The sequence below is a fragment of the Pongo abelii genome, chromosome 19 (genome assembly GCF_028885655.2).
Source record: "Pongo abelii isolate AG06213 chromosome 19, NHGRI_mPonAbe1-v2.0_pri, whole genome shotgun sequence".
Classification (NCBI taxonomy): Eukaryota; Metazoa; Chordata; class Mammalia; order Primates; family Hominidae; genus Pongo; species Pongo abelii.
This window is the reverse complement of record NC_072004.2, coordinates 4,610,441-4,627,553: the sequence shown is the minus strand read 5'-3', so window position 1 is coordinate 4,627,553 and position 17,113 is coordinate 4,610,441. Positions and strand designations below refer to the sequence as shown.

Here is a 17,113-nt window from a genome sequence, read left to right as displayed (position 1 = left end):
TGAGATCACGCCACTACACTCCAGCCTGCACGACAGAGCAAGACTCTGTCTCAAAAAAAAAAAAAAAAAAAAAAAATGAGCTGGGCGTGGTGGCACACACCTGTAGTCCCAGCTACTCGGGAGGCTGAGGCAGGAGAATCACTTGAACCCGGGAAGTGGAGGTTGCAGTGAGCTGAGATCATGCCACTGCACTCCAGCCTGGGTGACAGAGAAGACTCCGTCTCAAAATAATAATAATAATAATAATAAATAGAAATAGCCAAACGTGTCTAGTGGCTAGTGGCTACTGTACTGGACAGTGAGGCTCCAGAATAGAAGTGCCATATGGGTGAGGACTTTGTTGCACTCACTTCTGTGAGTCTAGAACAGAGCTGGCAAATAGCAGGGAATCAATAAATATTTAAGTCAATGGCTGAGTCTTGACAGAAAGCTAGTCATGTCGGTATTATTCCCATTTCCCAGCTGGGACCACTGAGGCCCAGGGAAGTGATATGACTTGACAAGTTCACCTAGCTTCTCCTTGAGGAGTCCAGGATTTGGGTCCAGTTCTTCCTGACCTCAAGCCTATACCCTCAGCCACTCCCACAGGGCCTTCATTAAGCCTCTACCAGGGCTGTTGCTTGAACAAGAGGCAGCCTCTCCAGGTCCTTCTCAGAGCATCTCCCTCACCTGCAGTGGTGATAGCAGCTTCACAGTTCTCCAGGTGCCCTGGTTGGGCCCTGCCCGTCCTTCTACCCAGGCGTCACTGTGTCAACACCTTCTCCTCTCCGGAGCCAGGTGACCGAGCTCCCAAAGCCACAGATAGGTAGAACAGAGGTGGGGAGAGGAGAAAGAAGAACGGAGGAGGGTGGAGATAAGGTGAAGGGGACTGGTGCCCCATGTGGGCAGGAACGGGAGGCTGGAACAAGCACTTAGTTCCTCCAAGGAAGACGCATGAACCTTTTCTACACCTTTATTTATGAAATGCTTATTGAACGGATACAGAGTTAGTGTCTGTCAGCAGGCTGGTGGAGGGAGCTAATGTACCCTCCTTCCTTCCCCTGGTGAGGGCTGAAGCCACAAGTGGCTTTATCCTTCCCTCCACCTTGGCAGCAATGGGCTGGGAGGGCCCTGGGACAGGGAGGGGGTTCAAGGGCAGGAGGAGGAAGGGAACAATGGGTAGTAGCGCCTGGGGCAGAGCCCCCTTCTCCTGGAATAAGAGGCTTGACCCTGCTCACCCTGGCAGGAGCTGTGCTTCTCCTTTGCAGCATGGAGAAGTGGTTTGCACTGGGCAGCAGGGGGGATGAGCTCTGGGACTCTCTCCTCCTCCCCAGCCCAAGGTTCGGAGTGCCCTCTTCAGCTATTTCTCACATAAGGGTCCTCTGTGACACCTCTAGTTCCCTTCAGGAATGCCTGCCTCCCCAGATCTCAAAGGGCACTGCCCTCAGTCCTTGGGGTTAACGGGCAGGGAGCCAGACCTGGTGGGGCACAGCAGCTGGTGACCTCTCCCTGACGGGAGCCTCAACTATGTCCACACTTCTAGGGGGATCATGCCCTCCTTGCTACCCAGCGGGGGCAGCAAAGACTCATCCTCTAGGAACTTGAGGGGGAAATGGACCAGGTGGCCCTGGACCTGGGTGAGCTCAGACCGAGCCAAGGGGGGACTGACTGTGGCCAAGGGCTCCACGGCCACGTACTCCCGGAGAGTCCGCAGGGAACGCGTGGCATTGGACGGCAGGCAGCGGAAGATCTGTGGGCAGGGGCATGGACGCCAATGAGGCTTGTGGAGACTCTCCCAACAATCTAAGTCCAACTAGGCTAGACCCCTTCCCCCATACCATCTCTCCATACTCCCGTTGACCCTGGGCCACTAACTCTCTTTTTTTTTTTTTGAGACGGAGTTTCACTCTTTTCGCCCAGGCTGGAGTGCAATGGTGCGATCTCAGCTCACTACAATCTCCACCTCTTGGATTCAAGTGATTCTCCTGCCTCAGCCTCCCGAGTAGCTGGGATTACAGGAACCCACCACCATGCCCGGCTAACTTTTGTACTTTTTTTTTTTTTGAGACAGAGTTTTGCTCTTGTTGCCCAGGCGGCTGGAGTGCAATGGCGTGATCTCGGCTCACTGAAACCTCTGCCTCCTGAGTTCAAGAGATTCTCCTGCCTCAGCCTCCCAGCCACACCTAGCTAATTTTTTTGTATTTTTAGTAGAGACGGGGTTTCGCCATGTTGGGAGGCTGGTCTCAAACTCCTGACCTCAGGCGATCCACCCACCTCGGCCTCCCAAAGTGCTGGGATTACAGGCATGAGCCACTGTACCCGGCCTGGGCCACTAAATCTCTTGATAGCAAATGTCCCCAGGCCCTCATCCCCCTTCCCAGAATGACTGTGTGGTAGAGCTTCTCTCCATCCTACCCTGAGCAGGATAATCTACAAATTTCCCCAGGCCACTCTACTGCTTCCCTCCCAAGTTCCCACCTGCTCATAGATATTGGCGTTGCTCTCAGCCGTGTCTTGCCACAACTGGAAGAAGTCATCACAGATGGGGTCTTGGAGATCCAAGTCTGGCTGGGTATTTGCTCCAAGAATCACACTATAGGAGAAAGGGGTCCCAGCAGGGCCAGATTAAGATCCATAGGGAACCTGAGTACCAGAAAAGTTACATTGTCCCTACTCAGGTAATTCAAAATTGGCTGGGCACGGTGGCTCACGCCTGTATTCCCAGCACTTTGGGAGGACGAGGCCGGTGGATTGCTTGAGCTCAGGAATTCAAGACCAGCCTGGGCAATATGGCAAAACCCCATCTCTACAAAAAAATACAAAAATTAGCCAGGCGTGGTGGCATGTGCCTGTAGTCCCAGCTACTCGGGAGGCTGAAGTGGGAGGATCACTTGAGCTGGGGAAGTCGAGGTTGCAGTGAGCTGTGGTAACGCCACTGAACTCCAGCTGGGTGACAGAGCAAGACCCTATCTCAAAACAAACAAACAAACAAAAACAAAATAAATGCAATATAAAATAGTAAAATAAGTGTAAAAGAAGCCAACAGAGTTCTGATTTGTCTTGACTTCGATGACTACCTTGATGCTTTAAAAAATTACTTTTAAAAGATTTTTTTTTTGGCCGGGTGCGGTGGCTCACGCCTGTAATCCCAGCACTTTGGGAGGCCGAGACGGGCGGATCACGAGGTCAGGAGATCAAGACCATCCTGGCTAACACGGTGAAACCCCATCTATACTAAAAATACAAAAAATTAGCCGGGCGTGGTGGCGGGCACCTGTAATCCCAGCTACTTGGGAGGCTGAGGCAGGAGAATGGTGTGAACCCGGGAGGCGGAGCTTGCAGTGAGCCAAGATCGTGTCACTGCACTCCAGCCTGGGTGACAGAGCGACTTGTCTCAAAAACAAAACAAACAAACAAAACACAAAAGATTTTTTTTTTTTTTGGCTAGGGGCGGTGGTTTATGCCTGTAATCCCAGCACTTTGGGAGGCCGAAGCCTGAGGTCAGGAGTTCAAGATCAGCTTGGCCAACACAGCAAAACCCTGTCTCTACTAAATATAAAAAAATTAGCTGGGCGTGGTGGTGGGTGCCTGTAATCCCAGCTACTCCGGAGGCTGAGGCAGAAGAATTGCTTGAACCCAGGAGGCAGAGGTTGCAGTGAGCCAAGATTGTACCATTGCACTCCAGCCTGGGCGACAAGAGTGAAACCGTGTCTCAACAACAACAACAACAAAAAAGATTTTTTCTTTCGTGGCCAGGTGCAGTGGCTCACGCCTGTAATCCCAGCACTTTGGGAGGCCGAGGTGGGTGGATCACCTGAGGTCGGGAGTTCGAGACCAGCCTGACCAACACGGCGAAACCCCATCTCTACTAAAAATACAAAATTAGCGGGGCGTGGTGGCGCATGCCTGTAATCCCAGCTACTCGGGAGGCTGAGGCAGAAGAATCGCTTGAACCTGGGGCAGAGGTTGCGGTGAGCTGAGATCTCGCCATTGCACTCCAGCCTGGGCAACAAGAGCAAAACTCCATCTCAAAAAAAAAAGATTTTTTTCTCATTTTTTTTTTTGGTGTTCCTGCTTTACTGATACTCTAAACTGATTAGTCTGCCTACTGATTTTTTTTTTTTTTTTTTTTTGGAGGCAGTCACGCTCCGTCGCCCAGGCTGGAGTGCAGTGGCGTGATCTCGGCTCACTGCAACTTCCGCCTCCTGGATTCAAGTGATTCTCCTGCCTCAGCCTCCCGAGTAGCTGGGATCACAAGCGCCCGCCACCACACCCAGCTGATTTTTTGTATTTTTAGTAGAGACGAGATTCACTATGTTAGCCAGGCTGGTCTCGAAATCCTGACCTCAGGCAATCCACCCGCCTTGGCCTCCCAAAGTGCTGGGATTAGAGGCGGGAGCTGCCGCGCCCAGCCTTGCCTATTGAGAATCTAGTACTGCCTCTACCTCTGGCTCCGGGAGCACCTATGCGGTGCTACCTTTCGTCCTGCTCAAAAGGCAGACGCCCCCATCTCCCTCCCATCCTGTAGCACCCCGCCCCAGCTCTACCTGAAGCAGTGCTTCCGCAGACTCAAGGCAAACCTGCCCGCCTGATACTCTGCCCCATTCATGAGGGATGGTTCCGTCTCTGTGTCCTCGATCAGCACGGCCAGCTCACTGTCCCGCTTCCCCAGCAAGCTCCGGTCATTGATGTTTGCAGAACCTGGGGTGGATGCGGGGCACACTGTCTGCTTGGGCCCAGGGCACTCCCCCCAGTACCCCATCCCCTCTACCAAAGCACTGGCCTGCAACATTCCTTCTTGGACCCTCCACCCCTACGTGAGCCTCAGCTGCAGTCTCTGTCATCCCACCTCTCATCTCTTTGCCTGTCCCCACACCCTCTCCCTGCCAGGGGCCCAGATCCGGCACTGACCGATAATGACTGTCCGGTCATCTGCGATGAGCATCTTGCTGTGGATGTAGATGAGTTCCGAGACGGGGTGCCCGCCTAGCTCTCCATGGGTACGAAGCCCGCAGATGGAAATATAGTCCCGCCATGCTGTCCCCACTGCGTACAAGAGGTGGTGTGACAGGAGGGGAAGTGAGGTGAGAGGTGGCTCTGTGTGCAGACAGGGCCCTGTCCCACCTCCTCTCACTCCAGAAGCTCTTCCTACATAGAGTCTGGTCTCTCTCCTTCTCCCTGCGGTGAAAGGCCAGCTATGGCCTGCATAGCATCAGAGGCTCACAGGAATGACAGCCTCCTTCCCCCACCCCCAGGCCTCCAGCGCCCCAATCTCCCTCTTCCAGGGGCCCAGGGCTTGAGCCCCCAGCCCCCAGCACTCACTGGCTGCTTTGAGGCGATGCAGGATTGAATACTCCCCACGACACAGGGTCCTGAGAGAAAAGAAAGAGGGAGAGAAGTGGAGGCTGGCAGAGGGGAGGGGAGCGCAGGAGAGGTGGCCCTCCTTTAAGGCCCAGCAGGAAGGGATCAGGACAGAATCAGGAGGGGGACACGGGTGGGATGGGGCCACTGAGAGCTGGAGTCGGCCTGGGGGGTCACCTGTAAGTAAAGTGCAGAATGGCCTGGATGGAGTTGCCACCGCCTGTGGAGATGTCACCCTCGAAGCCAGGGAGTAACGGCAAAAGCACGTAGACTCGGTAACACTGCCCCTGTCTGGGGAGAAGGTGGAGCCAGAGGTGCGACTGGTCCCTCAAACCCCACCCCCTTCAACTGGGCTCAAACCACACCCACAGTCCCCACCTTCCTGACAGTCCACCTTACTTGTGGGCCTTCAGGATTCTGTCCACAATCTCATCGCCCACCTTGTTCAGAACCGTCCGCCCATCTGAGCAGCTAATGAAGAACTGATTCTGGGGCAAGAACCAGAGACAGACATCAGCAGCCTGGCCCCTGGCCCTGTCCTCGGCCTACAGCCTTGGTCCCAGGCTCCAGGCGTCTGCTTCTGCTCCACCAGCCCTCGATGACTGACTCCACTCATTCCCCAGGTCTCTCTCCTGGGACACCCCTTGCATGCTCTCCCCCACCTCCTCCCGGTCAGACCTCAATGTAGAGGAAGTGCCGGCTCTCCCTGATGGTGTGCAGGTAGGCATTGAGGATGGAGTTCTCCAGAGTCCCTGCTGACCAGCGGTCCACTGACCGCAAGACCTAGGGAATGGTGAATGCGATGTGCTTCATTTTTTTTCTTTTTTAAGACAGAGTCTCGCTCTGTCGCCTAGGCTGGAGTGCAGTGGCATGAGCTCCGCTCACTGCAAGCTCCGCCTCCCAGGTTCACGCCATTCTCCTGCCTCAGCCTCCTAAGTAGCTGGGACCACAGGTGCCCGCCACCACGCCTGGCTAATTTTTTGTATTTTTAGTAGAGACAGGGTTTCATGGTGTTAGCCAGGATGGTCTCGATCTCTGGACCTCGTGATCCGCCCGCCTCGGCCTCCCAAAGTGCTGGGATTACAGGCGTAAGCCACTGCACCCGGCCTTTTATTTTATCTTAATCTTTGAGATGGAGTCTTGCTCTGGTGCCCAGGTGGGAGTGCAGTGGCGTGATCTCAGCTCACTACAACATCCTCCTCCTGGGTTCAAGCGATTCTCCTGCCTCAGCCTCCCTAGTAGCTGGGACTACAGGTGCGCACCACCATGCCTGGCTAATTTTTTGTATTTTTAGTAGAGATGGGGTTTCACCGTGTTAGCCAGGATGGTCTCGATCTCCAGACCTTGTGATCCACCTGCCTTGGCCTCCCAAAGTGCTGGGATTACAGGCGTGAGCCACCACGCCCGGCCGTGATGTGCTTCTTAACCACAGAGAAGGACAGTGTGGGCAGCTCTCATACCAGGGAGACTGGGTTGGGGTGTTAGGCTGAAGGAGACAAAGGGGAGGGCTGGCTGAAGTGGGGGGCCTCACCTGTACGGTGGTGCACTGCCCTCCTGGAAGTGTGAAGGGGAGCTGATTGGCCGTGCTGGTCGACTTGGGAAGCAGGTAGGGGTACATGGGAGTCTTGTACTTGGCCTTGGTGGTCTGAGGTGGAGGGATGGCAGAGTCAGCAGGAGGTGCCAATCCGCCCTGGCTCCCTCCCTACCTCCAGCCCCTACCGGAGGGGATGAACACCTTGGTGAAGTTCCAGCGCTGGATGAAGTGTCGGGCGAGGTCCCGGGCAGGTAGGCCATGGACGACCACCCCAACGTCCCGCCATGGCATCCGGGGGGTCGTCTCCCTGTCAATGAAATCTGGGGGGTCCCAGGAGAGTCAGGGGAGACGTCAGGGCTGGACTCCTTGGGACACTTGGGGCAGGGAGAAGGAGCCTGCCAGAGGGAGGGCTGTACTACCCTTGACCCCTCTCATCCCATTCTCAGTACCAGCCCCAGCTTCTGACCCTGCTCTCAGCTGTCTGGGGCTTTGGCGGGTGGGAGGCTTCACCTTCGAAAGGCCGGTCCAGCTGCACCCAGTCCTTGGTGATAAGATTGCTGTAGTCCTTGCCCAGCCAGAAGAATTGGTTGTGAGAGAGGTCTGGGGTGGCTGGCGAGTCTGGGCACGGGGTGGGAGGCTGTAGGGGGAACATACCCAAGCCAGGGGCAAGGGGAAGTCATGGGGCTGTACAGAGCCAGGGCCAAAGAGAGGAGCACTGAAAGAGTGACAGAGACCGAGAGGAAGAATGAAACAGAGGGTCTGATTCCCCAGCCTTCCCCTCCAGCCGCCTTTGACACTTTTAGAGGAATGGGGTGATGGTCAGTGAAAATGGGGAAAGGACTGGGTTACAGCACTTTTTTTTTTTTTTTTTGAGATGGAGTCTCGCTCTGTTGCCCAGGCTGGAGTGCAGTGGCCCGATCTCGGCTCACTGCAACCTCCGCCTCCTGGGTTCAAGTGATTTTCCTGCCTCAGCCTCCCGAGTAGCTTGGATGACAGGCAACCGCCACCATGCCCAGCTAATTTTTTGCATTTTTAGTAGAGACAGGGTTTCACCATGTTGGTCAGGCTGGTCTCGAACTCCAGACCTCAGGTGATCCACCGGCCTTGGCCTCCCAAAGTGCTGGGATTACAGGCATGAGCCACGGCTCCCGGCCAGTTACAGCACTTTCAAAGTGGGTTCTTGGAGTCCCAGAAAGTCTGAGGAACCCTGAGGTGGGCAGGGCCTGGAATGACTGAGGGGGTAAGGCTGGAGCTGGGAAATGATGTTGACTGAGCTTATCTGAGTTTGGGGGTGCTCAGAAGGCCTCAGGGGGATTACCTGGGAGGCAGCTGATTCAGAGGAGTCTCCAAGGTCAGTCAGTCGGTAGTGCAGGTCATCCCAGCGGCCATAGGCAAGGTCCAGTCCCCCCAGGAATGCTACCACTTGGTCTACCACCAGGAGCTTCTCATGATGGGCCCACAACGTCACTTGGTCTGGGTGACGCATCACCTGGAGCAGGTATGGAGGGTTCATGAGGGTGGGTTTAGGTGAAGGAAAACAGGAGGTACTGGGAGGGAGAGAGGAAAGATGGAAAGATGAGACCGTCAGGGAGCGGGAGCACTGGGGGCTGGGACAGTGTGGGGAGAAGGGCTGTCATGTGGGAGGGTCTCTGAGGCCCAGATTCACCTTTATGTTGGGGTGCAGCAGCATCAGCGCCCTCTTGCTATAGCCACTGTTGATGCCCAACGCCAATTCCACTTCTTTAAACAGCAGAATAGACACGCGGACACCCTCCTCCTGGTGGTGAGTTGGGGAATCAGATCCTAGCGCCTCTCCCAGAGTAGCCCCTTTCTACACTCCCAGACCTTTTCCACGTGTGTCCCTCCAGCCTGTCTGGAGATCCTAGAGGCTCTGCCACATATGCCCTGCTTTGCTGCTTGCCGCAGACTTAGACTAAATGTCATCTGTGTGCTCACCCACTCAGCCATCCACACATCTATCCACCCACCCTTCATCATCCATCCATCCATCTTCCCAAGCATTTACTCATCCCTTTATGTACCATCTATCATTCATCCACCTACCCGCCTACCCTCCTAGCCCTCCACCTTTCCAACTCATATCCTTCCATCCATCACCCTTTCTGTCCTCTATCCATCCACCTGCCCAGCCACCCTGCATCATCCATGCATCCTTCTTCCTGTCCGTCAACACCACACATGCCCCCTCCATGGCAGGTGCTGTGCCTTGTAGTGGAACAGTGATATTAACTAGTCCAGTGAGAGAGATAGACATGTACACCCCCAGATAACACAATAAAGTATTATGTATACTGGGAGGAAAGTCTCTGCCAGGTGGAGGGAGCATGAAGAGGAAGTTGTCAGTTCTCCTTAGGGCAGAGGGAGAGGGCGGAGGTGATGCCTGACAGGCGCTGGGCCAGGATGGGCACTTTTCCCTCCCCTGAAGCCTCAGACTCCCTGCTTCTCCCAGGCTGCAGCCCTGCTAATCAACCTCCACCCACAGGCAACCCCCTCCCCCTGCGTCCTGACTGCTGTCCTCACCGCCTTCCTCTTGAGCATAATGTCCAGTCTCCAGTCATCTGAATGGGCCGGACGCTTCAGGTAAACCTCAGGACTCAACCTGGGATTCAGGGCAGTGGATTAGGGGCAAACGAAGCCCCAGACCACCAGCTGCACCCCCCCCCCCTCCTCCTAATGCTGATCTGCCCAGGCTCTATCCTGCCCCGTGTTGTTGGGGCCTTTTCCCACTCACCACCAGTCTGTGATGAAAATCTCCTCTTGAGCTCGAAGGATGGCATCTGCTACAGCAGCAAAGTAACCTGCCCCATTCACAAACCTGGGGGGAGGCCAAGCCAAGGAGGTCAGGGGAGTCAGAAGCCAGAAAGCTCTGGAGAGTGAAGACCGGAGGACAGTCGTGGGTCAGAGGTGACAGCAAAGTCAAAGATCAGAAATGATCAGAGAGCACAAGTGGTATCAGACACATCAAAATAGTGTTTGCCCATATGCGCTAAATACAAATAAAAATTACAAAAAGACACAATAACCTAATCAACTAAAGAATGGGAGGATTAATACATCATACATAAAGAACACCAATAAATCGACAAGAAAAAGTCACATGAGCCAACTGAAAAATGAGCAAAGAGTAAGAACTGACAGTTCACAGAGAAATTAAAATGGCCAATTGTGGCAAATGTTCAGTTTCATTAGTAAACAAAGAAATTAAAATGAAATTACATTTAAAAAATCCATTAGATTGGTAATAATTCAAATCATTGGTAACATTCGATATCAGCATATTGAATGTTATTCAATATGCTGGGGAATATTCAATATACTGGGGAAGTGGGTATTCTCATAGACTATGGGAATATAACTTTTAGGAGACAATTTGGCAGTATCAAAAAATATATGTATAGCTTTTTTGAGATGGTGTCCCGCACTGTCACCCAGGCTGGAGTGCAATGGCATGATCTTGGCTCACTGCAACCTCCGCCTCTTGGGTTCAAGCAATTTTCCTGTCTCAGCCTCCCAAGTAACTGAAATTACAGGCGCCCGCCACCATGCCTGGCTAATTTTTATATTTTTAGTAGAGACGGGTTTTTGCCATGTTGGCCAGGCTGGTCTTGAACTCCTGACCTCAATGATCTACCCGCCTTGGCCTCCCAAAGTGCTGGGATTACAGGCATGAGCCAAAGCGACTGGCCGGCAGTATCAAAATATTAAATGCACACACCCTTTCATATCATTAAATATACATAGTAATTACATGCCTAGGAATACATCCTATACAATGCTTAGGCAAAGACTGTGTTCATTGCATTGTTTGTAAGAGTGAAAAATGGGAAATAATCTAAGCGTCTAATCTCTCACACAGGTATTAAGTGAAAAAATAAGTCACAGAAGAGGGTGCATGATCTCATTTATGTTGAAACAAAAGTAACACGTGCATGCACATGTGAAAATATGCAGGAAGGCTGGGCGAGGTGGCTCATGCCTGTAATCCCAGCACTTTGGGAGGCCGAAGCCAGTGGATCACTTAAGGTCAGGGGTTCGTGACCAGCCTGGCCAACATGGTGAAATCCTATCTCTACTAAAAATACGAAAGTTAACTGAGCATGATGGTGCACACCTGTAATCCCAGCTACTCAGGAGGCCAAGGCAGGAGAATCGCTTGAACCCAGGGGGTCAGAGACTGCAGTGAGCCGGTATCGCGCCACTGCACTCCAGCCTGGGGACAGAGCCAGACTCCATCTCAAAAACCAAAACAAAACAAAACAAAACAAATGAACAAACAAAACCTCCTTCCATGACTAATATCACATGTGCCTGTGATATTAGCACATGGGACCCTGTGAGATCAGGTGCCACTGACTCCCAGCTTCTCCTCTGACTGCTTCTCCTCACTCAGTAACAACAATATGTCCTAGTGGTTCCCAAACACCCTGAGCTATTTCTGTCTTCTGTGCCTGGACTGTTCTGCATTTTCTTTATCTTGTATAGTTCCATGAGGATCAGCAAGTGTATGTTCCCATGCAATTACCAGTCCTATCAAAATATAGGACATTTTTATCGTCCTGGAATATTCCCTTTGTGCCCCACTACAGGCAATCTTTTCCCCATACCCTGATCTGATTTCCATCACTGTGGATTGGTTTTGGCTGTTTTAGAAGTTTATAGCCAGGTGCAGTGGCTCATGCTTGTAATCGCAGCACTTTGGGAGGCCAAGGTGGGCAGATCACGAGGTCAGGAGATCGAGACCATCCTGGCCAACATGGTGAAACCCTGGCTCTACTAAAAATACAAAAATTAGCTGGACGTGGTGGCGTATGCCTGTAATCCTAGCTACTCAGGAGGCTGAGGCAGGAGAATCACTTGAACCGGGGAGTCAGAGGTTGCAGTGAGCCAGGATCGTGCCACTGCACTCTAGCCTGGCGACAGAGACAGACTCCATCTCAAAAAAAAAAAAAAAAAAAAAAAATTAGCTGGGTGTGGTGGCACACACCTGTGATCCCAGCTACTTGGGAGGCTAAGGCAGGAGAATTGCTTGAACCGGGGAGGCTGAGGTTGCAGTAAGCTGAGATTGCGCCACTGCACGCTAGCCTGGGCAACGAGAGCGAAACTCTGCCTTAAAAAAAAAAAGTATATAGGCCAGGCACTGTCGCTCATGGCTGCAATTCCAGCACTTTGGGGAGGCTGAAGCAGGATGATCCCTTGAGCCCAGGAGTTGAGACCACACCCGGCTAATTTTTTAAATTTTTTGTAAAAAAAATTTTTTTTAATTAGCTGGGTGTGATGGCATGTGCCTGTAGTTTCAGCTACTTGGGAGGCTGAGGCAGGAGGATGATTTGAGCCTGGGAGGTCGAGGCTGCAGTGAGCCACGATCACACTACTGCACTCCAGCCTGGGTGACAGAGCAAGACACTGTCTCAAACAAAACCCAACAAAATTAATATTGTGTCAGTCTCTGATTTAAAGCAATCAGAGGTGGACCCTCAGGTGGTGACTACCTGAGGGTCACCACCTCGTGGAAACCTGTCCTGATATCCCTGCTGTATCAGGTACCTCCTGTCTGTGCTTGTTACCTTCTACCTATCACCAGTATGGCAAGTTCACATTGTTTCACGATTTGATCACCTACTTCCCTAACCCAGAGAGGCCTGTGTCTTACTGCCAGCACTGCTAGGTGCTTAGAAAAATGTTTATTAAGGCCGGGTGTGGTGGCTCACGCCTGTAATCCCAGCACTTCGGGAGGCCGAGGCGGGCGGATCACCTGAGGTCAGGAGTTCAAGAAGAGCCTGGCCAACACGGTGAAACCCCGTCTCTACTAAAAATACAAAAATTAGCCAGGTGTGGTGGTGGGTGCCTGTAATCCCAGCTACTCGGGAGGCTGAGGCAGAAGAATCGCTTGAACCTGGGAGGCGGAGGTTGTTGCAGTGAGCCAGATCAATAGAGCAAAACTCTCTCTCAAAAAAAAAAAAAAAAGAAAAGAAAAGAAAATATTTATTAAATGAAGGACTAAATCAGAGAGATTTGAGAAGATCATAGAGAACAGAGAGGGTCAGTATGGTAGAGGGGGGTTTAAAAGGTTATAGGAGGTTAGAGAGGTCAAGGGTCAGAAGAGATGACCAAGTGTGGGGGTCAGAAAGGTCAGAGCGACATCAGAGAGATCAATGTGGTTAAAGATGTCAAAGGTCAGGAAGATTAAAGAAGTCATGGGGCAGGTCATTGAGGTCAGAAGGGTTCAGATGAGATAAAAGAAAGGATGAAGGACTCAGAAATTACACAGGGGGTCAAGAAAGCCACAGACAAACTCGGAAGGGATGTCAATGTCTCACCACTGGGCCAAGGTCCCAGGCCGGGGTGGGGCGTAGCTGTCATGCTGGTGCAGCTGTAAGAAGTCTCTGCCTGGGCCCTGTGCCAGCTCAGTGATCTCTTGGGCCCACCACCGTGCCTGCCGGTAGCTGCTGCACTTGAGAATCAAGGACCTGGATGGGAACGATGAGATGTCCATAAATCCTCGCCCTCTATACCTGTGATCTTGCCTAGAGACCTCCCCTTTCTTTCCCACTTCCTCCCTTAGTCCCTAATCACAACTCCACAGGGACAGGGCGTGTATGTATCTGCCTTATTTATTTATTTATTTTTGAGAGAGAGTTTAGCTCTTGTCCCGCAGGCTGGAGTGCAGTGGTACGATCTCTGCTGACTGCAACCTCTGCACCCCAGCTTTTAGCGATTGTCCTGCCTCAGCCTCCCAAATAGCTGGGATTACAGGCACGCACCACCACGCCCAGCTAATTTTTGTATTTTCAGTAGAGACGGGGTTTTAGCATGTTGGCTGGGCTGGTCTCGAACTCCTGACCTCAGGTGATCTGCCCGCCTTGGCCTCCCGAAGTGCTGGGATTACAGGTGTGAGCCACCGCGCCTGGCCGTATCCACCTTACTCATAGTTGGATCCTAGTATTGTATCAGCAACCAGTATTGTACCAGGCACTCGGGTTTGTTGAATGAACAAATGAACAAATGGAATTTCATTTATGTCAGCAGTTCCCTTCCCAGGCTTCTACTAATCCCCTTTCTCTGGGCCCAGTCTAAGAGCAGTCCCAAGCATCTGGCTAGACCAGTTCCTGGTTCAAAACTATGTCCAGATCTGGGGAGGTGGAAAAGCCTTCCTGTCTCCTGTGGTCCCTCTTTCTCACCTCCCAGCAAGGCCGTGGGCTGGCTCACCACTCAGCTGGTGTCTCTCACCCCAGGGAGGCCTCACCTGTGGGAGGTGTCGATCCGCACGCCGTGCCGTGCCTCCGTGCTCCTTTTCCCCACCTGCACCTCGAAGCCAGGGTCAAAGAGCTGAACAAATGAGATGGCACCCGTCTCGAGGCACATGTACAGCAGGAAGGAGTCCTTCACCACCAGCCACCTAGAGCAGAAGGGCTCCCTGTGTTCCTCTCTGCCCTCGCAATCTTCTTCCTCACCCCCACCCACTGCCCAGCTGGCTCAGCCATAGCCCGTACCTCTTGGACCAGCGATAACAAACTTGGTCTCGGCCACAGCAGGTGAGGCCGGGAACACGGTGGCCACCTGAGCGCTTCCGGATCATCCCCTCCCTGTGGGACAATCAGGAAGAGAGGCGGGATGAGGACTCCAGACCCCCAGCCCACCCTGCACTGCTTGCCCCAATCTCAGGCAGGGAGAAATTAAGAGCGATGTCTACGGATGCCTGGGTGAAGGGGGCCAGACACTCACAGTCCTTTGCGGCCCAAGTCTGGGATAAAGGACAGATGACTGACTTCCAGGAACTCTGTCTGCAGAGGAAAACAAAAGCCCAGAGGAGACACCTGGCTTTCAGCCCCTCAGACCCTGGGGCCCCTGGCCCTCCTCCCCCTGAGGGTCTGATAATCCTGCTCCACATCTAAAATCGGCCCCTGGACCTTACCATGGCATGGTAGTTGCGATAGAAAGACATGGTCAAGAGACGGTTGAGGTAATTCTCCAGGTATTTCTGAAGTGGAGAAGAGAGAGAGAGAGACAGATGGGACCGAGCCATTTGCACCTCCAATGCCTTCCCGGAGGACCTGGCATCTGGTCCCACCTGTTTGCTGGCTGCATGTCTGGTGGAGCCCTCAGGATCTGCCCGGGGTAGAGAGGGCATCTCTCTGTTGGCTGCATCTCGGGCTGGAGAATAGGCAACGGCAAAACTGTGGAAAGGTTGGATGAAGGTCAGGTAAGAGCTGGGAGGCTGGGTGCTCTGGTTCCTGAAAACACTGGAGATGGGGCTTGGAGGAAAAGAAGAGGCCTGGAGGTGGCCAGGCGTGGTGGCTCATGCCTGGAATCCCAGCACTTGGGGAGGCTGCAGCAGGTGGATCACTTGAGCTCAGGAATTTAAGACCAGCCTGGGCAACATAGCAGCACCCCATCTCTACAAAATATACAAAAATGAGTTGGGTGTGGTGGCTGTGGTCCTAGCTACTCTGGAGGCTGAGATGGGAGGACTGCTTGAGCCCAGGAGGTTGCCATGAGCCAAGACCATACCAGTGCGCTCTAGCCTGAGTGACAGAGGGAGACCTTGTACAAAACAAAAACAAAAAAACAAACAAAAGGCCTAGAGGCTGGCAAAAGGAAGGCCCCCTACCCTGGGAATGGAGACTAGAAAAGGGTGAGGCTGCCAAGAGCATTTTGGGCATCCGGCCCAACTGAGATGCTGGCACAGAACCATGGACAGGCAAAGCTGAGCAGGGAAAGTTTCCTATTAACTGGGGTCAGCGGAGGCAGCACAGTGGCCAGAGTTGCAGGGAGGAAAGGTTGTGGGCCCGGGGTGAGACAGATAGAAAGGAGGGTGAGGGGCAACTGCCCTCTACAGGAAGCAGTCTGGTCACCCTCACCGAGCCAGAGGGAGCAGACTCATCAAGACTTTGTGTCTCAGGAGGTCCCGATGCAGCTCCTGAAAATGACGGAATTTCTTCTTGGTTGTCCAGGAAAAGTCGCCGTGAGTCAAACGGACAGAATACAGAGTGCAGGTTCCCACCTAGGGGTATGAGGAACTGAATGGATGTCCCCTGCGTGGGTCCCCGCCTCCCCACTCTGGCCAGCCCTCCCTTTCCCCCTTCCCTGGGGCCAGCCGAGCCACCTTGGATCCATTCCGGGCCCTCCTCCCTTTCCCCCTCCCTGGGGCCAGTCTGGCCACCTTGGATCCGCTGGTATATCTTTCGGTGCCCACCACCTGGGCTGTGACAGGGACCCCAGGTGCGAACACCAAGGGGTGCACTTTCAGAGGCTGAAGCTCATAGATGGCCAGAAACGGGTGCATCCGGTCGGCTGGGAGGAAAGAAAGTCGAGGAGTGTAGACCCCAACAGGCCCCAGCCCCCTGGCTCCCGAACGCCTCTCCTCCCTGAGGGCCATCCATATTCCCTGTGTACCTGGGTCCTCTCCCTCCTTCAGGGTGTCCACCTCATCGGACTCCATCTGGAGCTGGCTGGAGTCCAGTTCGTCCCCAGTGGGGAAGAGGCTCTCAGGGGTCGCCATCATCCTAGGAACATTGGGAAGCCTTAGGGAGGCAAGCTGCCCTGCAGAACCCGCCCCCCATCCTAACTCCCGCAGGTCCTCCATCTCTTCTAGATCCTCCTCTTCCCCCACGGACTCCTGACCGCCCGCTGATGACGCCTGACCAGTTTGCAACGCCCCACCAACCCCTTTGAGCCCCCATCCCCTGCCTTAGTCCTTCATCCACAATCCCAGTCCCGCCCCCCGACCCCCGCCCCGTCCCGTAACCAGAGCCCCGGGGAACACCCAGCCAGGCCCAGAAGGCTCCAACCTAGGGCGGCGCAGCAGCTGCGCGGGGAAGCGGCCCCGGGTGGTCGGGAGAGCGCGCGGCTACGGGGCTCAAGCCAGGCCAGGCGGGCCGGGGGCAGGGGTCCAGGCGGGAATGAGGAAGTTACGCGATCCCAGCCCGGGGGAGAAATCCCGAAATCTGAGCGTGCGACTGAGTCTGGAGGCCCCGCAGCCCGAGCCCGTTCCGTCCCCGCCCGATTTCCGAGACCCGGGACCCCTGCGCGCCCATTCCCGGCCCCCTCACCCTGGCAGACGGAGCCAGCGCCCGCGCGGGTTCCCAAGCCAAGAGAGCAGAGCGGAGCCGCAGCCGGAGCCCACGCCCCAGCGGGCCGGGGCGGAGCCCAGCTCAGGGCCTGCCCTCGGGGGCGGGACGGCCCCCGGCCTCACCTCCGCCGGATTCTCGTCTGTCCTGT

At 54.0% G+C, this 17,113-nt stretch overlaps 1 protein-coding gene across 2 annotated transcripts; it reads right to left on the bottom strand.

Moving 5' to 3' along the window:
* Positions 1–938: 938 nt before the first annotated feature.
* PLD2 (phospholipase D2) lies at positions 939–17,079 on the bottom strand. 2 transcript variants are annotated; one of them, XM_002826875.5, is made up of 25 exons: positions 16,945–17,079; positions 16,289–16,398; positions 16,056–16,186; positions 15,754–15,896; positions 14,964–15,069; positions 14,808–14,873; positions 14,618–14,676; positions 14,386–14,478; positions 14,139–14,291; positions 13,213–13,362; positions 9,627–9,710; positions 9,416–9,494; positions 8,541–8,651; positions 8,193–8,363; positions 7,385–7,511; positions 7,076–7,194; positions 6,872–6,985; positions 6,019–6,123; positions 5,740–5,828; positions 5,518–5,631; positions 5,302–5,351; positions 4,891–5,025; positions 4,527–4,680; positions 2,458–2,572; positions 939–1,729 (listed from the first exon to the last, which is right to left on the bottom strand). In XM_002826875.5, exons 2-25 carry the CDS (start codon positions 16,395–16,397, stop codon positions 1,505–1,507), a joined length of 2,802 nt encoding a protein of 933 aa, XP_002826921.3. In that variant the 5' UTR covers position 16,398; positions 16,945–17,079; the 3' UTR covers positions 939–1,504. The 2 variants fall into 2 exon arrangements, with proteins under 2 accessions (XP_002826921.3, XP_054391984.2); XM_054536009.2 differs by lacking the exon at positions 2,458–2,572 and having other exon boundaries at positions 16,945–17,077.
* Positions 17,080–17,113: the final 34 nt, after the last annotated feature.

What these genes read in the sequence shown, in the direction of transcription:
- PLD2 (XM_002826875.5), bottom strand. Translation starts at nt 16,397, where the DNA reads ATGATGGCGACCCCTGAGAGCCTCTTCCCCACTGGGGACGAACTGGAC. An exon ending in AGCGCTGGAACTTCACCAAG is followed by an intron (nt 6,986 to 7,075) that starts GTGTTCATCCCC and finishes CCTCCACCTCAG; the next exon opens with ACCACCAAGGCCAAGTACAA. An exon ending in GCATCGCCTCAAAGCAGCCA is followed by an intron (nt 5,026 to 5,301) that starts GTGAGTGCTGGG and finishes TCTTGTACGCAG; the next exon opens with TGGGGACAGCATGGCGGGAC.